At 59.8% G+C, this 21,461-nt stretch overlaps 2 protein-coding genes across 2 annotated transcripts; one reads left to right on the top strand and one right to left on the bottom strand.

Moving 5' to 3' along the window:
- The first annotated feature begins 1,622 nt into the window (after nt 1–1,622).
- On the top strand, nt 1,623–7,070 carry POLR3GL (RNA polymerase III subunit GL). Its single transcript, XM_085535748.1, is given in 9 exon segments — nt 1,623–1,666; nt 2,341–2,476; nt 3,259–3,286; nt 3,289–3,387; nt 3,495–3,563; nt 4,090–4,146; nt 4,512–4,588; nt 5,302–5,418; nt 6,525–7,070. Coding segments are annotated over 8 exon segments (654 nt in total). The 5' UTR covers nt 1,623–1,666; nt 2,341–2,356; the 3' UTR covers nt 6,612–7,070.
- A 2,170-nt stretch (nt 7,071–9,240) lies between these two features.
- TXNIP (thioredoxin interacting protein) lies at nt 9,241–18,812 on the bottom strand. The gene is made up of 8 exons (XM_085535750.1): nt 18,479–18,812; nt 16,157–16,229; nt 15,396–15,543; nt 14,547–14,649; nt 13,202–13,458; nt 11,977–12,139; nt 11,053–11,198; nt 9,241–10,269 (listed from the first exon to the last, which is right to left on the bottom strand). Exons 1-8 carry the CDS (start codon nt 18,723–18,725, stop codon nt 10,135–10,137), a joined length of 1,272 nt encoding a protein of 423 aa, XP_085391876.1. The 5' UTR covers nt 18,726–18,812; the 3' UTR covers nt 9,241–10,134.
- Nucleotides 18,813–21,461: the final 2,649 nt, after the last annotated feature.

The following is a 21,461-nucleotide window of genomic DNA, read 5'->3' on the forward strand; positions in this document are numbered from 1 at the left end:
CGAGGAAATGAATGGGGAAATGGATGGGGAAATAAATGAATGGGGGAGGGGGGAAATGGGGATGAAGCCTCCCACCCCCCAGCCCCATTTCACAGCCCCACATCCCGGCTGCCCCCCAACCAGAGCCCAGGGGTGGGGCTGTATATGGGGCTGTATGTGGGGCTGTATATGGGGCTGTATGTGGGGCTGTATATGGGGCTGTATGTGGGGCTGTATATGGGGCTGTATGTGGGGCTGTGTGTGGCTGTATGTGGGGCTGTATATGGGGCTCTATGTGGGGCTGTATGTGGGGCTGTACATCAGCCCTGCTGGGGGGGGGTGTTTGGGATCCGCTCCCGGAGCCCCCCCACCCCATCCCCGTCCGCCCCCATCCCCGTCCCCCCCTCTTACCCTGGCAGCTCGATCCCGGTGCCCCCATCTCATTGTGTGGTTCCGCTGTTCTCAGCTTTGGGGGCCGCTTTCCCCGTTGCCGCCATCCCGGTTCATCGCCGCCGGTTCCGTGTCGGGGTTGGGGGGGGGGGCGGGGGCGGCAGGGGGCGTTATCCGGTTATTCGGGGTTTCCCCCCCCCGCCCCGTGTCGCTATTTTTGGCAGCTCCTGCGGGGGGGGGGGGGGGGATGAATCACCGCATCACCGCGCGGGGGGGGGCGGCTGCGGAGCTGCAGCGTGTGTGTGTGTGTGGGGGGGGGGGGCGATGCTGCAGGGCCGTGGGGTGGGGGGGCAGCAGGGGGGGGCTGGGGGCGATGGGGCTGCAGGGGGAGGGGGCACGGCTCAATGGGGCTGGGGGCCGTGGGGTGATAGGAGTGGGGGGCACGGAGCGGTGGGGCTGGGGGCAGCGGGGATATGGGGTGGCATAGGTGGGTTGGGGGGCACAGGGCGGTGGGGCTCAATGGGGCTGGGGGGAATGGGGTGATGGGAGGGGGGGGGCACGGTGCAGTGGGGCTGGGGGCAGTGGGGTTGGGGGGGTGGGAGGCAGAGCTCAGTGGGGCTGGGGGCAGCGGGGATGGGGGTGGCATAGCTGGGTTGGGGGGCACAGGGCCGTGGGGCTCAATGGGGCTGGGGGGAATGGGGTGATGGGGGGGGGGGACACAGCGCAGTGGGGCTGGGGGCAATGGGGCAGTGGGGCAGCAGTTGTGGGGCAGCGCTGTGGGCTTCACACGAGACATGGGCCGATGTTGCTCTGCCTGCCCCCCCCGCGCCCCATTTATCATGGGGGGGGGGGGGTCCCCATTCATTGGGGGGGCCCCATTCAGCCCTCAGCCCCACACAGCGCCCCAAAGCTTCCAGCGCCCCATTCATTCAGCCCCGCCCCATTCATTAATACTCCGCCCCGTTTATTAATGCCCCGCCCCATTCATTAATACTCCGCCCATTCATTAATGCTCCGCCCCATTCAGCCCCGCCCCGTTCATTCATGCTCCGCCCCATTCATTAATTCTCCGCCCCATTCATCTCCGCCCTTCTCCTGCCCCTGCACTCTGATTGGCTCCTCCTCCCACCAATCAGCGCGGAGCAGGAGCTCTGGCCCCGCCCCTTCTGCACTCGTCACTCTCTCACGGAACCGCGTGATCAGACGGCTCGCGTACCGAAAGCACGTGACTGAGATGCGCACGCGCTTTACGCGTGTCAGAAGCACGTGATCGGGGGGCGGCGCATGCGCGGTGCAGGTACCGGAGCGGGATGGGGGCCGCCATGGATCCCCCCTCACCCCATAGGGACCCCATAGATCCCATATATCCCCCCATAGGGACCCCATAGATCCCACGTAACTCCATAGGGACCCCATAGACCCCATATATCACCCCATAGAGCGCCATAGGGCCCATATATTGCCCCATAGGGACCCCATATCCCATGTATCACCCCATAGGAACCCCATAGATCCCATATATCCCCCAACAGGGACCCCATAGATCCCGTATATCCCATATATCCCCCCATAGGGGCGCCATAGATCCCATATGTTCCCCCTCACCCCATAGGGGCTCCCCATAAGTCCCCCCTCCCCACCCCATGCTGTCCCTGCCCCATAGAGCCCCCCCCAGCCCAATATCCCCCCCCATATACCCCATAGACCCCCCACATCCCCCCATTGACCCCCCAGGGACCCCCCCACCCCCCATATCCCCCCATATACCCCATATCCCCCCTCATATCCCCCCATACACCCCCCAGGGACACCCCTTTCCCCCCCCCACCCCACATACCCCCCCCATATACCCCATAGACCCCCCCTTTTCCCCCCATAGACCCCCCCATATACCCCATAGACCCCCCATATCCCCCCATATCCCCCCCCATATCCCCCCATTAACCCCCCATCCCCCTTTACCCCCCATAGCCCCCCCCCCCCCCCCATGGCGTCCCGTGGCCGCTCTCGTTCCCGGGGGGGTCTGACGTTCAACACTGAAGCTGTTGGCATCAATAAGGGCGACGCGCTGCCCCCCCCCACCCTGCAGCCATCCCCATTGTTCCCTGTGAGTGGTACTATCAATGGGGGGGGGGGGGTCCCTACTATGAATGGAAGGGGACCCTGTGGTGGTGGTGGGGGTCCTTTCAGCCTTATGAATGGGGGGGGTTCCCTACTATGAATGGAGGGGGGTCCCGTGGTGGGGGGGTCCCTACTATGAATGGGGGGGGTCCCTACTATAAATGGGGGGGTCTTATAGTGTGGGGGGGGTCCTTTCAGCCCTATGAATGGGGGGATCCCATGGGGGGGGGGTCCCTACTATGAATGGAGGGGGGGTCCCGTGGTGTGGGGGGACCTTTCAGCCCTATGAATGGGGGGGGTCCCCACTATGAATGGAGGAGGGGGTCCCTACTATGAATAGGGGGGGGTGCTTTCAGCCCTATGAATGGGGAGGGTCCCATGGTGGGGGGGGTCCCTACTGTGAATGAGGGGGATCCTTACTATGAATGGGGGGGTTCCCTACTATAAAGGGGGGTGGTCCTTTCAGCCCTATGAGTGGGGGGGGGGGGGGGGGTACTGTGGTGGGGAGGGTCCATACTATGAATGGGGGGGGGGGGGTCCCTGGTGTGGGGGAGTCCCTACTATGTGAATGGGGGGGGGTCCTTACTATGAATGGGGGGTGTCCCTACTATGAATGGAAGGGGCCCCCCGTGGTCTTGGTGGGGGTCCTTTCAGCCTTATGAATGGGGGGGTCCCTACTATGAATGTGTGGGGGGGGTCCCTACTATGAATGTGGGGGGGGTCCTATGGTGGGGGGGGGTCCCTAAATGTCCCCATTGCCCCCCCCAGGCCGTGGAATGCCGGGCTGTGCCGCTGCCGGGGGGGAGGAGGTGGAATACATGCTGGCCTTAAAGCAGGAGCTGCGGGGGGCCATGAAGGGGCTGCCCTACTTCATCCGACCCGGAGCCCCACATCGAGGTATGGGGCAGACCCACAGCTCCTCTGTGTCCATACGGACCCCCCCGACCCCATTGTACCCCCCCCATCTCATACCCCCCCCCCCCTCAATGATGTTCTCCCTGCAGATATTGAGCGTTACTCGGATAAATACCAGCTGTGCAGCCCCATAGATGGAGCCATCGAGTGGAACCCAGGTGTGGGGCTGGGGGCTGCTATGGGGCAGGGTTTGCTATAGGGTGCCCCATAGATGGAGACATCCCCAGGTGTGGGGCTGGGGGCTGCTGTGGGGCAGGGTTTGTTATAGGGTGTCCCATAGATGGGGCCTATTGAGTGGAATTCAGGTGTGGGGCTGGGGGCTGCTGTGGGGCAGGGTTTGCTATAGGGTGCCCCATAGATGGGGCCATCCAGTGGGACCCAGGTGTGGGGCTGGGGGGTGCTATAGGGTGCCCCATAGATGGGGCCTATTGAGTGGAATTCAGGTGTGGGGCTGGGGGCTGCTGTGGGGCAGGGTTTGCAATAGGGTGCCCCATAGATGGGGCCATCCAGTGGGACCCAGGTGTGGGGCTGGGGAGTGCTATAGGGTGCCCCATAGATGGGGCCTTTGAATAGAACCCAGGTGTGGGGCTGGGGGCTGCTGTGGGTCATTAAGGGGGGGGTGTTGGTTATGGGGCAGGGTGGGGGGCGGCCATGTTGTTTCCCCAGCCCCACATCTCCCCATAGATTGGAGGCGTTTCCCTCGGGAGCTGAAGATCCGCGTGCGGCGGCTGCGGAAAGGCCGTGAGTGGGGAGACCCCCAACGACCCCCCCACCCCATAACACACCCCATAACCCCCCCATGTACCCCCCAACCCCCCCCATAACCCACCCCATAACCCCCCCACAACGACCCCCCCACCCCATAACCCCCCATAACCCCCCCATGTACCCCCCACCCCCCCCACAACCCACCCAACGACCCTCCCACCCCATAACCCCCCCATAACCCACCCCATAACTCCCCCCAACGACGACCCCCAGACCCCATAACCCCCCCATAACCCCCCTATGTAGCCCCCACCCCCTCCATAACCCTCCCCATAACCCCCCCAACGACCCCCTCATGTGCCCCCCCACCCCATAAGCTGACCCCCCCCCCCCCACAGGTTCCTCTGTGCCCCCCCCCCGCCCTGCGCCGCCCCCCCCCACACTGGATAAGGAGGAGACCATAAAGAAACTGGAGGTGATTTGGGGGGGGGTCCTGGGGGGGTCTTTACATTTGGGGGGGGGGGTCCCACATTTTGGGGGGGGGGTCTTTACTTTGGAGGGGATCCCAAACTTTGGGGGGGGGTCTTTATATTTGGGTGGGGGGGTCTCACCCTTTGGGGGGGGGTTCCATCCTTTGGGGGGAGTCTCATACCTTAACGGGGGGGGTCCTCACTTTAATGGGGGTCCCTGACTTTGGGGTGGGGTCTTTATTTGAGGGGGGGTCCCACACTTAAAGGGGGGGCAGTACTTTGTGGGGGGGGGTCCCACACTTTAAGGGGGGGGTCCTCACTTTAATGGGGGTCCCTGGCTTGGGGGGGGGTCTTTACTTGAGGGGGGGTCCCATCCTTTGGGGGGGGTCCCATACTTTAATGGGGGGGGGTCCTCACCTTGATGGGGTCCTTTGGCTTTGGGGGGGGGGGGGTCCCATCCTTTGCGGGGGGGGGTCCTCACTTTAATGGGGGTCCCTGGCTCTGGGGGGGGGGGTCTTTATTTGGGGGGGGGGTCCCACACTTTGGGGGGGGTCTCATACTTTGGGTGGGGGTCTTTATTTGGGGGGGTCCCATCCTTTGGGGGGGTCCCACACTTTAATGGGGGGGGTCCTCACTTTAATGGAGGTCCCTGGCTTTGGGGGGGGGTGTCTTTATTTGGGGGGGGTCTCTGACTTGGGGGGGGTCCTCCCCCCACCAGCACCTGGAAAAGAAGGAGGAGGAAGTGACGTCAGAGGAAGAGGAGAAGGAGGAGGAAGAGGAGGGGGAGGGGCGGGACGAGGAGGGGGAGGAGTACGACGAGGAGGAGCACGAGGAGGTGGGCGGGGCTTAATAAAAGGGGCGGGGCTTATTTAAAAGGAGGAGGGGCTTAGAGGGGGCGGGGCTTAGAGGGGGCGGGGCTTGGAGGGGGCGGGGCTTGGAGGTTGTGGGGTGGGTCAATGTTGGGGTATCAATGGGGTTATGGGGTGGGATGGGGGTGGGGATGGGGTTATGGGGTGGGTTAGGGGGGTCATTGTTAGGGGATAGGGGGTATCAGTGGGGTTATGGGGCAGTATTGGGGTTATGGGGTGGGGTTGGGGTTATGGGGTGGGTTGGGGTGGGTCATTGTGGGGGTATTAGTAGGGTTATGGGGCAGTATTGGGGTTATGGGGTGGGGTTGGGGTTATGGGGTGGGTCAATGTTGGGGTATCTGTGGGGTTATGGGACGGGATGGGGTTGGGGTTGGGGTATGGGGTGGGGATGGGGTTATGGGGTGGTTTGGGGGGGTCAATGCTGGGGTATCAATGGGGTTATGGGGTGGGATGGGGTCAGGGTTGGGGTTATGGGGTGGGTTGTGTGGGTCAATGTGGGGGTATCAGTGGGGTTATGGGGTGGGGATGGGGTTATGGGGCAGTATTGGGGTTATGGGGTGGGGATGGGGTTATGGGGTGGGTTAGGGGGGTCATTGTGGGGGTATCAGTGGGGTTATGGGGTAAGTTGGTGAGGGTCAGTGTTGGGGTATCAATGGGGTTATGGGGTGGGATGGGGGTGGGTATGGGGTTATGGGGTTATGGGGTCGGGTTTGGGGTTATGGGGTGGGTTGTGTGGGTCAGTGTTGGGGTATCAATGGGGTTATGGGGTGGGATGGGGGTGGGGATGGGGTTATGGGGTCGGGGTTGAAGTTATGGGGTGGGGTTATGGGGCAGGATTGGGGTTGTAGGATCAGGGTTGGGATTATGGGGTTGGGATTGAAGTTATGGGGCAGCGTTGGGGTTATGGGGCTGTTTTGGGCACTGGGGGGTGTTATGGGGTCAGGATTGGGGTTAACATTGGGATCCCGGGGTTCTATTATGGGGTCGGGGGTCCCAAAGGGGGGTGGGGTGGGATTTGGGGTTGGGGGGTGTATTATGGGGTGACCCCAATTCTGCCCCCCCCACCCCATAGGAAACCGATTACATCATGTCCTACTTCGACAACGGGGAGGACTTTGGGGCCGACAGCGACGACAACGGGGACGAGGCGGTTTATTAAGGGGGGGGGGCACCATTAACAGCCCCCCGCCCCATTAACACCCCCCCCCCCCGCCCCATAGCTGCCCCACAACCATCCCTATACGGAGCCCCCCATAGCCCCATATGCTGCCATTACGCTGCGCTGCCAGCAGGGGGCGCTGCCGCTGCGCTGATGGGGGCGGATCTATGGGGGGGGGGACCCCGCTCTGCCCCACACTTGGGGGTCTCAGTGTGATCCCCCCCCGCCCCACACTTGGGGGTCTCAGGGTGATCCATCCCCCCCCCCCCCTCAATAGGACCAAAGGGGTTTTATGTCACTTTTTAGCCATGGGGGGGGGGGGGTCACAACACACACTTATGGGGCTGGGGGGGGTCAGTTGTGGGGCTGGGGTGGGCACTTATGGGGCTGGGGGGGGGGGCTGCATTGTTGTGGGGCACAACGCCCCCCCCATAGTCCATTAAAGCTGCTGGTTTTGTAGGTTCGGTGTCCTTTTTTTGGGGGGGGGCTGCCCCACATCTATGGGGCGGAGGGAGAACCCCCCTGCCCCCACAACCCTACCCCACAGCCCCCCTGCCCCACATCTCCACCCCAAAGCCCCATAACCCCATAACGCCCCCCTGCCCCACAACTCTCACCCTACAACTCCAGCCCCCCCACCCCATCCGGCCCCACAACTCCCCCCTGCCCCATAACCCAACCCCATAAACCCCTCTGCCCCATAACCCAGCCCCATAACCCCCCTGCCTCACAACCCCATAACCCCACAACCCCATAACCCAGCCCCATAACCCCCCTGCCTCACAACCCCATAACCCAGCCCCATAACCCCCCCCGCCCCACAGCCCCATAACCCCACAACCCCATAACCCAGCCCCATAACCCCCCTGCCTCACAACCCCATAACCCAGCCCCATAACCCCCCCCGCCCCACAGCCCCATAACCCCACAACCCCATAACCCAGCCCCATAACCCCCCCAGCCCCACAACCCCCGCCCTACAACTCCACCCCCCCCCCATATCCGGCCCTATAACTCCTCCCCCCCTCCCATCCCGTTGGCTGCGGCCCCATATCCGCCTCGTTCCAACTGGGCCAAAGGGTTTTTCCGTTGTGGGGCGGAGGGGGGGGGGGGGTTGTGGGGTCTCGATCCTAAAACGGAACTTTATGGGGCCGCCCCGAATCGCTGCGCTCCATTTTAGGGCTCAATTGGGGCTGAGGTGGAACCGCCCCATAGAGCCGCTGTTTGTCCTTGGGGGGTTATGGGGGGGTCCCATGTTCCATGTGGGGTTATGGGGTCCCACGACCTATGCAGGGCTATGGGGTCTGTGCAGGGCTATGGGGTCCGTGTGGGGCTATGGGGTCAGTTATGGGGCTATGGGGTCATTTATGGGGTGCTATGGGGGCAATTATGTGGTTACGGGGTGCTATAGGGTCAGTTATGGGGTGCTATGGGGTCAGTTGTGGGGTTATGGGGTGCTATGGGGTCAGTTATGGGGTGCTATGGGGTCAGTTATGGGGCTATGGGGTGCTATGGGGTCAGTTGTGGGGTCAATGTGGTGCTATGGGGTCAGTTATGAGGCTATGGGGTGCTATGGGGTCAGTTATGGGGTTATGGGGTGCTATGGGGTCAGTTATGGGGTGCTATGGGGTCAGTTGTGGGGCTGTGGGGTGCTATGGGGTCAGTTATGGGGCTATGGGGTGCTATGGGGTCAGTTATGGGGTGCTATGGGGTCAGTTATGGGGCTATGGGGCGCTATGGGGTCAGTTATGGGGCTATGGGGTGCTATGGGGTCAGTTATGGGGCGCTGGTCGCTGCCCTCAGATCCCATGTGGGATAAAGGGGAACGAGGCGCTGCCCCCCCCCAACCCCATAAAGGATCGTGTCCGTCCCATCGCCCTATGGCACAGTTGGCAGCTGCGGGTGGGGGGGGTTATGGGGCCGTTTATGGGGTGGGGGGGGTTATGGGGCCGTTTATGGGGCGGTTTATGGGGTGGGGGGGGTTTGGGGCACTGAGCCCAGCAGGGGAAAAGTGAGCGGGGAATGGGGCCGCCCCATAGACCGTATATGGGAGAGAAGGGAACATACAGACCATATATGGGATCCCAGAGATCCTATAAGGGATTCTATGGGGATCCTACAGACCCTATAAGGGACCTCTAACGGATCCTACAGACCCTATAATGGATTCTATAGGGATCCTACAGACCCTATATGGGACCTATAACGGATCCTACAGACACTATAAGGGATCCTACAGACCCTATATGGGATTCTATACGGATCCTACAGACCCTATAAAGGACCTCTAAGGGATCCCACAGACCCTATAAGGGATCCCACAGACCCTATAAGGGATTCTATAGGGATCCTACTGACCCTATAAGAGATCCCGGAGATCCTATAACGGATTCTACAGACCCTATATGGGATTCTATACGGATCCTACAGACCCTGTAAGGGATAGAAGGGTCCGGAGACCCTATAAGGGACGGATAAGGGATTCTATAGGGATCCTACAAACCCTTTATGGGATTCTATAAGACCCTATATGGGTTTCTATAGGGATCCTACAGACCCTATAAGGGATAGAAGCCCCCCCTGCCCCATAACTGCCCCCCCCCCCCAAATAAAGGACCACCATCAGGGCTCCGTATCAAACTCTTTATTACAAACCCCATAGAAACCCCATAGAAATCTCAGTGGTACAAAACAGCTCCTGAGCCCCCCCCCAACCCCATAACCCCCCCACCCCATAACCCCCCCAAATCCCACCCCATAACCCCCCCACCCCATAAACCCCCCCATCAAACCCCCCATATAAAACCAGCCATACAAAACATCTCCGGGTTACATTGGGGGGGGCATCAACCCCACAACTTGTGGGGCAGCCCCACATATCCCCCCCCCCCCACCCCAAAGACCCCCCCCATTCCCCCAATGGCACAACACAATATATGGGGGGGGGGGCACAGAACTCAACCTGAGCAGCTGGGGGGGCACAAATGGGGGGGGGTCTCCCCTTTAAACCCCCCCCAACCTCCTTTTACCCCCCCCCCTCATGTTATACTGGGGGGGGTCTCCCTTTAGCCCCCCCCCCCATGGCTATGATGGGGGTCCCCTTTAACCCCCCCCCGCTATATTGGGGGGAGGTCCCCATTTCTACCCCCCCCTCCCCTTCTTCTATATTGGTGGGGGTCCCTTTAGTCCCCCTCCCCTCCTGTTATGGGTTGGGGGGGGTCCCCATTTGCCCCCCCTATATGTGCTGGGGGTCTCCCCTATACCCCCCCCCTCCTTCTATATTGGGGGGGGGTCCCCTTTAACCCCCCCCCTCCTGCTATGGGGTTGGGGGGGGGTCTCCCTTTAACCCCCCCCTTGGTGTGGTGGGGGTCTCCCTTTATATGGGGGGGGTCCCCCTTTATATGGGGGGGGTCTCCCCTTAATGCCCCCCCTTTGTGCTGGGGGTCTCCATGGCTGGGCTTTGTGCACAGTCCCGGCTCCAGCTCCTTTAAGGTCTGAAGGTTCTGGGTCGGTACCGGGTCCATCACTGCACCGGGACGGGGCTGGTACCGGTTCTGGTACCGGATGGGCCGGTACCGCTGGTATTGGTGCTGTATGGGCCGGTACCGGTGCCGGTGCTGGTGCTGTTGTTGTTGTTATTGGCCACACACGGATCCACCTGGGGGGGAGAAATAGGGGGGGGGGGCTCAGAAGCTGCAGCAGGATCCCCCCATAATGAGACCCCCACCCTTATAATGAGCCCCCCATAATGAGACCCTCACCCCCCCTGTTATGGTGGCCCCCTCCCCTATAATGAGACCCCCTCTATAATGAGACCCCTCCCATAATAAGACCCCCATCCTTATGAGACCACCAGCCTCTCATGACAGCCCCCCCTATAATGAGACCCCCATCCCTGTAATGAGACCCCCCCCATAATGAGACCCCAATCCTCATGGTGACCCCCCTATAATGTGACCCCCCCATAATGAGACCCCCATCCTATCCTAAGAGCCTCCCCCATCCCATCATGAGATCCCCATCCCTATGATGAGACCCCCCCCATAATAAGAACCTCGTCCTTATAATGCCCCCCCCCCCCCCCATAATAAGACCCCCATCCCTATAACGAGACACCCCCCATAATGAGACCCCCATCTTTATAATGAGACCCCCATCCACCTCATGGTGGCCCCCCCCTCATAATGAGACCCCCCCCCCATTATGAGACCCCCATCCTTATAACAAGATCCCCCAATAAAGAGACCCCCATCCTTATAATGAGACCCCCACCCTCATGGTGAACCCCCCCCCATAAGACCCCCATTCTTATATTGAGACACCCCTCCCATTATGAGACCCTCCCCCATCATAAGACCCCCATCTTCATAGTGAGACCCCCCCCATAACGAGACCCCCCCCTTATAGTGACCCCCCCCCATAATGAGACCCCCCCCCTCACCTCAGTGTACGTTGGCGGTGGCATGAACTTGAACTCGGGCGCGTACATGAAGATGGGGCTGTCGAAGGCGTCGTCGTCCAGCAGGGGGGTGGTGGGGGTCTCCAGCCGATGGTCCTCGGGGACGATGTCCAGGTAACAGGGGGGGGCTGCAGGGAAACGGGGGGGGACAATGGGTCACATCCATGGGGAAACTTACATCCTATGGGGCCAATTGTGCCCCATATCAACCCCCCCATTGGGTCTGACCCCCCATAACACCCCCCCATTGGGGTCTGCCCCATATCACCCCCCCCCCCATTGGTTCAGACCCCCCATAACCCCCCCATTAGGTCTGCCCCCCATTGCATCAACCCCATTGTGCCCCCCATCACCCCATTTATCAGCCCCTTTCTGACCCCCATCACCCCCCCCCCCCCCATTGGGCCACCTCAGCCCCATTGATTTAGCCCCATTCTGCCCCCCATTAACCCCCCCCCCATAGGCCCCCTCATCACCCCCCATTGGGTCTGCCCCCCATTGGTTCAGCCCCACTCTGCCCCCATCACCCCATTATTTCAGCTCCATTCTGCCCCCCATGTCCCCTCATTTCAGCCCCCATCACCCCATTGTTTCAGCCCCATTGTGCCCCCCATCACCCCCCATTGGGTCTGACCCCCGTCACCCCATTGATTCAGCCCCATTCTGCCCCCTATCACCCCATTGTGCCCCCCATATCCCCCATTGCAGCCCCCATCACCCCACTGTGCCCCCCATATCCCCCCATTGCAGCCCCCCACTCACCCTCAGGCACATCAGGCAGGTTCAGATCCACCCAGCTGCATTCAGAGCTGCCCTGGCTGCCCCCCATCACCCCACTGTGCCCCCCATGTCCCCCCATTGCAGCCCCATATCCCCCCATATCCCCCATATCCCTCCATGTCTCACCCTCAGGCATATCAGGCAGGTTCAGATCCACCCAGCTGCATTCAGAGCTGCCCTGGCTGCCGACGCTGGCGCTGGAGCTGGAGCTGCCGATGCTGGAGCGGCTCCCGATGACCAACGGCAGCTCCAGGAGCAGCTTCTTGGAGCCGGGGACACTGACGTAGATCTGGGGGGAGAGATGGGGGTCAGACCCACAACTGAGACCCCATAGCTGAGACCCCATAGCTGAGATCCCATAGCTGGGACCCCGAAACTGAGACCCATAGCTGGGACCCACAGCTGGGACCCCATAGATGAGACCCAAAGCTGGGACCCATAGTGAGACCAACAACTGAGACCCCACAGCTGGGACCCACAACTGGGACCCCATAGATGAGACCACATAGATGAGGCCTACAACTGGGACCCATAGATGAGATCCCATAACTGAGACCCACAACTGAGACCCATAGCTAGGACCCCGTAACTGAGACCCATAGCTGAGACCCCACAGCTGGGACCCGTGGATGAGACCCATAAATGGGACCCCTTAACTGTGACCCACAGCTCAGACCCCATAGCTGGGACCCCACAGCTGAGACCCTGTAACTGAGACCCATAGCTGGGATCCCACAGATGAAACCCACAACTGAGACCCCATAACTGAGACCCACAACTGAGACCCCACAGTTGGAACCTGTAACTGAGACCCCATAACCTCAACCCACCAACTCAACCCTACAACTGTGACCCACAACCTCAACCCACCCCACTCTGACCCACAGCTGGGACCCCACAACCTTGACCCTACAACTGTGACCCACAACTGAGACCCCACAGTGTCAGCCTACAGCCTCAACCCCAACCCCATTGCCTTGACCCACAACAGGGACCCACAGCTTCAACCCCACACCATGACCCACAACCTCAGCCTACAGCCTCTATCTCACTACTGTGCCCCACAGCTGAGACCCCCAGCCTCAATCCCACACTGTGCCCCACATCCCAGCCCCACATGGTGCCCCACAGCCTCTATCTCACTGCTGTACCCCACACTGTGCCCCAATCTCACTACTGTGCCCCACAGCCTGGACCTACAGCCTCAACCCCACTGCTGTGACCCACAGCTGAGACCCCCAGCCTCAATCCCACACTGTGCCCCACATCCCAGCCCCACACTGTACCCCCAGCCTCAATCTCCCTGCTGTGCCCCACACCCCAGCCCCACACGTTGCCCCCTCATTCCCACCTGCAGGAAATACTCCACTCTCAGGATGTTGCAGCCCAGGATGGAGGGTCTCAGTTTCCGGACCCTGATGCTCTTCCCCCTCCATCTGTCTGAGCTCCCCGATATAATGTGGTTCCCTCTGACCACCGACAGCTTCTGGCTCAGCTGCTTCGTCTGCCCCCCCGCCAGGTACGTGTGCTTGGCCACGATGGCGGCTTTGGGCACCACGATGCGCGAACAAGTGTTCTCAAAGTCGGCGTTGATGTAGATCTCGTCACCTGGAACCAGAGCCGAGATCAATGGGGGCACAGCACAGCACAGACACACAGCACGGAGCCTATTGCAGCCCATCCCATCCCCTCTATTCCATCCCCTCTATTCCACCCCATCCCATATCACACCCCAGCCCCCATCCCATCCCTATCCCCCTCCATCCCCATCCCATCCCCTATTCCCCTTCATCCCCATCCCATCCATCTCCAACCCCATCAACCCCATCCCCAATCTGTCCCTATTCCCCTCCATCCCCATCCCATATCACACCCCAGCCCCTATTCCACCCCATCCCACTCCATCCCCATCCCATCCCATCCCAATCCCTCCCTTCCATTCCCATCCCATATCACATCCCAGCCCCTATTCCACCCCACCCCATCCCATCCCATCCCAATCCCTCCATTCCATCCCCATCCCATCCCCTATCCCCCTCCATCCCCATCCCACATCACATCCCAGCCCCTGTTCCACCCCATCCCACTCCATCCCAATCCCTCCATTCCATCCCATCCCATCCCAATCCCTCTATTCCATCCCCTATTCCCCTCCATCCCCATCCCATATCACATCCCAGCCCCTATTCCACCCCATCCCATCCCAATCCCTCTATTCCATCCCCTATTCCCCTCCATCCCCATATCCCATATCACATCCCAGCCCCTATTCCACCCCATCCCATCCCTATTCCTCTCCATCCCCATATCCCACCCCTATTTTACATCCCATCCCATCCCCATTCTATCCCTATTTCCCCACAGCCCACTCCATCCCATCCCCTATTCCACATCACAACCCATCCCTATTCCCCTCCACCCCCATCCTATCCCTGTTTCCCTACATCCCACCCCATCCCATCCTCTATTCCATCCCATCCCTATTCCCCTTCATCCCCATTCCATCTCTATTCCCCCACATCCCACCCCCTACTCCATCCCATCCCCTCCATCCCCAATCCCATTCCCACCCCATCCCCTATACCCCCCCATCCCATCTCCAAACCCATTCCATTTCCAACCCCATCCCCATCCCATCCCCTATACACCCCCCATCCCCTATATCCCCCCCCCATATCAGTGGGGCAGCCCCTCACCTTCACAGAAGCCCTTCCTGTCGATCTGGGCGCTGACGGACACTCTTCCATCGGGGATGAACATGCAGCTCACCTTCTTCTCCTTCTTGGCAGCAACGGGGGACTGGGGGGGGCACAGCAACATTTAATGGGGGGGGGGGACCCACATTGAGCTCTGCCCCCCCCCCCCCCAAGAGCTGTTTGACCCCCCCCTTATAATCCCCCCCAGCCCAGCTCTGCAGCACCAATTAGCCCTAAGCCCTTAATCCCAGCTAATCCCATTAACTCAGCCCTGACTCAGAGGTCACCCTGACCCCCCCCCACCCCATAACACCCCCCCTATTGGTTATTATGGGGGGGGGGCTATGGTGTTATTATGGGGGGGCTACGGGGTTATTATGGGGGGAGCTATGGGGTTATCATGGGGGGGTTATGGTGTTATTATGCGGTTATTATGGGGGGGTTATGGTGTTATTATGGGGTTATTATGGGGGGGTTATGGGGTTATCATGGGGGGGCTATGGGGTTATTATGGAGTTATCATGGGGGGGTTATGGGGTTATTATGGGGTTATTATGAGGGGGTTATGGGGTTATTATGGGGTTATTATGGGGGGGTTATGGTGTTATTATGGGGGGGCTATGGGGTTATCATGGGGGGGTTATGGTGTTATTATGGGGGGGTTATGGGGTTATTATGGGGGGGTTATGGGGTTATTATGGGGTTATTATGGGGGGGGTTATTATGGGGGGGGTTATGGGGTTATGGGGGGGTTATGGGGTTATTATAGGGGGGTTATGGGGTTATCATGGGGTTATCATGGGGGGGTTATGGGGTTATTATGGGGTTATTATGGGGGGGGGCACCCACCAGCAGCTCGGGGGTGTTGACGTCCACGGGGTCCATCACCTCGAACCTTTTCTTCACCTCCTGAGTGGGGAGGGAGGGTCGGTCCAGCAGCGCCTTCACCCAGTAATCAACACAGCCGTACTTGCCCTTGAAGGTGGTGCCCAGGGGGCTAAAAAAAGGGGGGGGGGGGGCAGCGTTAGATACAGCCCCATAGGCAGAGCATGAACCCCCCCCAGACCCCCATTGCATTGACATCAACACTGGTGGGGGGCAGCATTAGATACAGCCCCATAGGCAGAGCATGAACCCCCTCAGACCCCATTGCATTGACATCAACACTGGTGGGGGGCAGCATTAGATACAGCCCCATAGCTGGAGCATGAACCCACCCAGACCCCATTGCATTGCCCTCAACCCTTGGGGGGCCATAAGGTGGGATGGGGGGGGTCAGTATTATACACAGCCCCATAGGCAAAGCATAACCCCCCCCCAGACCCAACTGCATCGACCTCAGCCATGGGGGGCTGTGGGGTGGGGTCAGCATTAGACACAGCCCCATAGCTGGAGCATGAACCCCATAGACAAAGCCCAGCCCCCCCAGCTCCACCCCAGACCCCATAGCACCACCCCACCCCCCCACCCCACCCCACTCACCCCTAAAGGGGCTGTGAGGTGGGATGGGGGGGTCAGCATTAGACACAGCCCCATAGACAGAGCACAAACCCCATAGTCACAGACCAGCCCCCCATAGCCCCCCCACATTATAACCCCCCCCAACTCACCCCTGTGGCAGCTCGAAGTCGAACTTATACTCGTATTTATTGCCTGGTCTCAGGATGACGGATCCATCCTCATCTGTGGGGCAGGGACAAGGACGGGGTCAGACACAGCTCAGCACCAACAACCCCCACAACCCCCCCCAGTGCTGAGACAGCACCCAACCCCCCCCCCATCCCCCCCCATTGCTTTCACTTCCCCTTTCCCCCCCTCCCTGCCCCCCCTCCTGCCCCATTTCCTCCTCCCTGCTCTTATCTCCCCATCTCAGCCTTATCTCCCCAGACACTCGGCCCCATATCAGACTCTCTCGGCCCCATATCTGTCCCTCTCTGCCCCACAGCCAAAGCTGGGCCCCACACCTACGTACCCCACGGCGCCTTCACCCCAACAGCTCCTTCATCTCAGCCCCAATCAGACCCAAGAACCCCTTTATCCCAATGGGATCCCACAGCCCCTTTATCTCAATTTGACCCCACAGCCCCTTGATCCCAATGAGACCCCACAATGCAGCCCCAATGACCCATTCATCCCAATGGGACCCCACACCCCAATGACACCCAATGATCCCTCCACCCCACTGAGACCCCCCCCATTGACACTCAGTGACTCCACACCCCATTGACACCCAATGACCCCCCTACCCTACTTCCATTGGGACTCCCTATTGACACCCAATGGCCCCCTCACCCCATTGACACCCACTGTCTCTCCTCCCCACTCCCATTGGGATCCCATTGGGATCACCCCACTGACACCTAGTGACCCCCCCACCCCATTGGGACCCCCCATTGACCCCTCACCCCATTCGGACCCCTCATTGACCCCCCACCCTATTAACACCCAACAGCCCCTAATGAGGCCCATTGCCCCCCACACCCCACTCCCACTGGGACCCCCTATTGAAACCCCACCCCACTGACACCCATCCACCCCCCATTGACCCCCCACCCTACTGACACCTAGTGACCCCCCCACCCCCCTGGGACCCCCCATTGACCCCTCACCACATTAACACCCAACGACCCCCCACCCCACTTCCATCAGTACCCCCTATTGACACCCATTTCCCCCCCACCCCACTCCCACTGGGACCCCTATTGCCCCCCACCCCCATTGACACCCCACTGACCCCCAAGGACCTCTTCAACCCATTTCCATTGGGACCCCCCTATTAACACCCAACGACCCCCCACCCTACTGACACCTACTGACCCCCCTCACCCCACTGGGACCCCCCATTGACCCCTCACCCCATTTCCATCAGAACCCCCTATTAACATCCACTGACCCCTCACCCCATTAACACCCAACAGCCCCCATTACCCCCCATTGCCCCCCACCCTACTGACACCTAGTGACCCCCCCACCCCATAGACAACCAGTGACCCCCCCACCCCACTGGGACTCCCCATTGACCCCTCACCCCATTAACACCCAACAGCCCCTATTCTCCCCCATTGCCCCCTATTACCCCCCATTGCCCCCTATTACCCCCCATTGACCCCCCACCCTACTAACACCTAATGACCCCCCCACCCCCCTGGGACCCCCCATTGCCCCCCCACCCCATTAACACCCCACAGCCCCTATTGACCCCCATTGCCCCCCACCCTACTAACACCTAGTGACCCCCCCACCCCCCTGGGACCCCCCACCCCATTAACACCCAACAGCCCCTATTGCCCCCTATTACCCCCCATTGGCCCCCCACCCTACTAACACCTAGTGACCCCCCCACCCCCCTGGGACCCCTCATTGACCCCTCACCCCATTAACACCCCACAGCCCCTATTGACCCCCATTGGCCCCCCACCCTACTAACACCTAATGACCCCCCCACCCCCCTGGGACCCCCCATTGACCCCTCACCCCATTAACACCCAACAGCCCCTATTCCCCCCCATTGCCCCCTATTACCCCCCATTGACCCCCCACCCTACTAACACCTAGTGACCCCCCCACCCCCCTGGGACTCCCCATTGACCCCTCACCCCATTAACACCCAACAGCCCCTATTGCCCCCCATTGCCCCCTATTACCCCCCATTGACCCCTATTACCCCCCATTGACCCCCCACCCTACTAACACCTAGTGACCCCCCCACCCCCCTGGGACTCCCCATTGACCCCTCACCCCATTAACACCCAACAGCCCCTATTGCCCCCCATTGCCCCCTATTACGCCCCATTGCCCCCTATTCCCCCCCATTGACCCCTATTACCCCCCATTGACCCCCCACCCTACTAACACCTAGTGACCCCCCCACCCCCCTGGGACCCCCCATTGCCCCCCCACCCCATTACCCCCCATTCCCCCCCATAACTCACCGTGCTGTTGCTGGGCGCTCAGCCGCTGCTCGTACCTCAGATACTCCATCTCCTGCCTGCACAGCTGCGGCCCTTTGGCCCAATTCACCCTGGCCTTCCCACAGGCCTGAACCCTCACGGCCTGGACCCGGGTCAGCTCCGATACCTCCAACAACACCCAGCCCGACACTTTCTCCCCGCTACAATAAACTTTATCGGGCTCCGATAAACACACTTGGAAAGTCTTCACCTTCCTGAACATCACCATGGTGCCGGTTCGGTTCTACGGGTTATTTAATAGCTCAATATCTGGCTCCGGTCCCGACCCGGTTCCGCCCGCGGCGCTCAGCTGTGTGAGGAGCGCTGCTGCCGCCGCTCCCTTATATAGCCTCCGCTCTCCCGCCTTCCCCCCTCCCGCGCTTGTTGATGCCGGTTGAGCCACGCTGAGGGCGCGTGGCCGGGCCGTGGGAAGCGCGTGATCAGCGCTGCCATTGGACGGCGCCGGGTTGTTTACGGAGTCGCTGACCAATCAGAGAGCAGACAGGGGAGCGTGGACAGCGTGTGAAGGAGAGGAGAGCGTGTGCTGAACAGCGGGGCGGTGACGAAAGCAGATTGACAGCGCGGGCGGCCAATGAAAAGTGAGGAGTGGGTGCGGCTCTGACCAATGGGGAGCCGGGAACAACATGTCTCATTCTATGGGGTGGGGGGGGGGGGGGGTCGATCTTCCTCCCGGCCCCACCCGGGGAATCCCCGCAGCCCCCCCCCCCCATAGGGCTCCTTTATGGGACCCCCCCATAGGGCTCCGTTATGGGACCCCCCCCCCATAGGGCTCCTTTATGGGACCCCCCCCCCATAGGGCTCCGTTATGGGACCCCCCCCATAGGGCTCCTTTATGGGACCCCCCCCCCCATAGGGCTCCTCTATGGGACCCCCCCCCATAGGGCTCCTTTATGGGACCCCCCCCATAGGGCTCCTTTATGAGACACCCCCCCATAGGGATCCTTTATGGGACCCCCCCCCATAGGGCTCCTTTATGGGTCCCCTTGGAACCCCCCCCCCCCCCCCCATTGGGCTCCTCTATGGGACCCCCCCCATCCCATATTGAGACCCCCAGTCCCATATTGGGGTCCCTTTGTGCCATATTGGGACCCCCCCATCCCATATTGAGACCCCCCCCATCCCATATTGGGGTCCTACCATCCCATATTGGGACCCCCCCATCCCATATAGTCCCCGTAGGAGGAGGACCCCCCCATATAGCTCCTATATAGTTCCCATATAGTCCCCATATGGTCCCTATATAGTCCCCATAGGAGGAGGACCCCCCCATATACTCCCTATATAGTCCCCATATACTCCCCATAAGGAGGATCCCCCTATTGTCCCCATATAGACCCCATATAGTCCCCATATGAGGAGAACCCCCCCATATAGTCCCTATATAGTCCCCCTATAGTCCTCATATATTCCCTATATAGTCCCCATAAGGAGGACCCCCCCCCATATAGTCCCCATGTAGTCCCCATATAGTCCCTATATAGTCCCCATAGGAGGAGGAGGAGGAGGACCCCCCCCATATAGCCCCCATATAGTCCCTATATATCCCCCATATAGTCCCCATATAGTCCCTATATATCCCCCATATAATCCCCATATAGTCCCTATATATCCCCCATATAGTCCCCATATAGTCCCTATATATCCCCCATATAATCCCCATATAGTCCCTATATAGTCCCCATAAGGAAGAGGAGGAGGAGGACCCCCCCCATATAGCCCCCATATAGTCCCTATATATCCCCTATATAGTTCCCATATAGTCCCTATATATCCCCCATATAGTCCCCATATAGTCCCTATATATCCCCCATATAATCCCCATATAGTCCCTATATAGTCCCCATAAGGAAGAGGAGGAGGAGGACCCCCCCCATATAGCCCCCATATAGTCCCTATATATCCCCCATATAATCCCCATATAGTCCCTATATATCCCCCATATAGTCCCCATATAGTCCCTATATATCCCCCATATAATCCCCATATAGTCCCTATATAGTCCCCATAAGGAAGAGGAGGAGGAGGACCCCCCCCATATAGCCCCCATATAGTCCCTATATATCCCCTATATAGTTCCCATATAGTCCCTATATATCCCCTATATAGTCCCCATATAGTCCCTATATATCCCCCATATAATCCCCATATGGTCCCTGTACATCCCCTATATAGTCCCCATATAGTCCCTATATAGTCCCCATAGGAAGAGGAGGACCCCCCCCCCCATATAGTTCCCATATAGTCCCTATACATCCCCTATACAGTCCCCATATAGTCCCTATATATCCCCTATATAGTCCCCATATAGTCCCTATACATCCCCTATACAGTCCCCATATAGTCCCTATGTATCCCCTATACAGTCCCCATATAGTCCCTATACATCCCCTATACAGTCCCCATATAGTCCCTATACATCCCCTATATAACCCCCATATATTCCCATATATTCCGGGTTATTTTGCCCTTGTCCTTTGCCCCTCACGTGTCCCTATTTGTTTGTCCCATTGCTGGCACACGCTGTGCTGCCCTGCCCTATATCACGTGTGTCAATGGGACGTCAATGACTTATGGGGTGGGACAATACCAAGTTATGGGGTGGGACCCCATTGAGTTGTTATGGGGTGGGACCCCATTGAGTTGTTATGGGGTGGGACCCCCCGGTTACCTGCAGGTTGGACCCCAATGATGTGCAGGTTGGACCCCAGTGAGGTATAGGATGGACCCCATTAAGCTGCAGGTTGGACCCTAATAAGGTGTAGGGTGGACCCCAATAAGGTGTAGGGTGGACCCCATTGAGCTGTAGGGTCCCAATGAGGTGCAGGTTGGACCCCAATAAGGTGTAGGGTGGACCCCAATGAGGTATAGGGTGGACCCCAATAAACTGCAGGTTGGACCCCAAAGAGCTGTGGGTTGGACCCCAATGAGCTGTAGGATCCCAGTG

The sequence above is a fragment of the Coturnix japonica genome, unplaced genomic scaffold (genome assembly GCF_054131305.1).
Source record: "Coturnix japonica strain WE unplaced genomic scaffold, WE-NBRP24 Scf169, whole genome shotgun sequence".
NCBI lineage: Eukaryota > Metazoa > Chordata > Aves > Galliformes > Phasianidae > Coturnix > Coturnix japonica.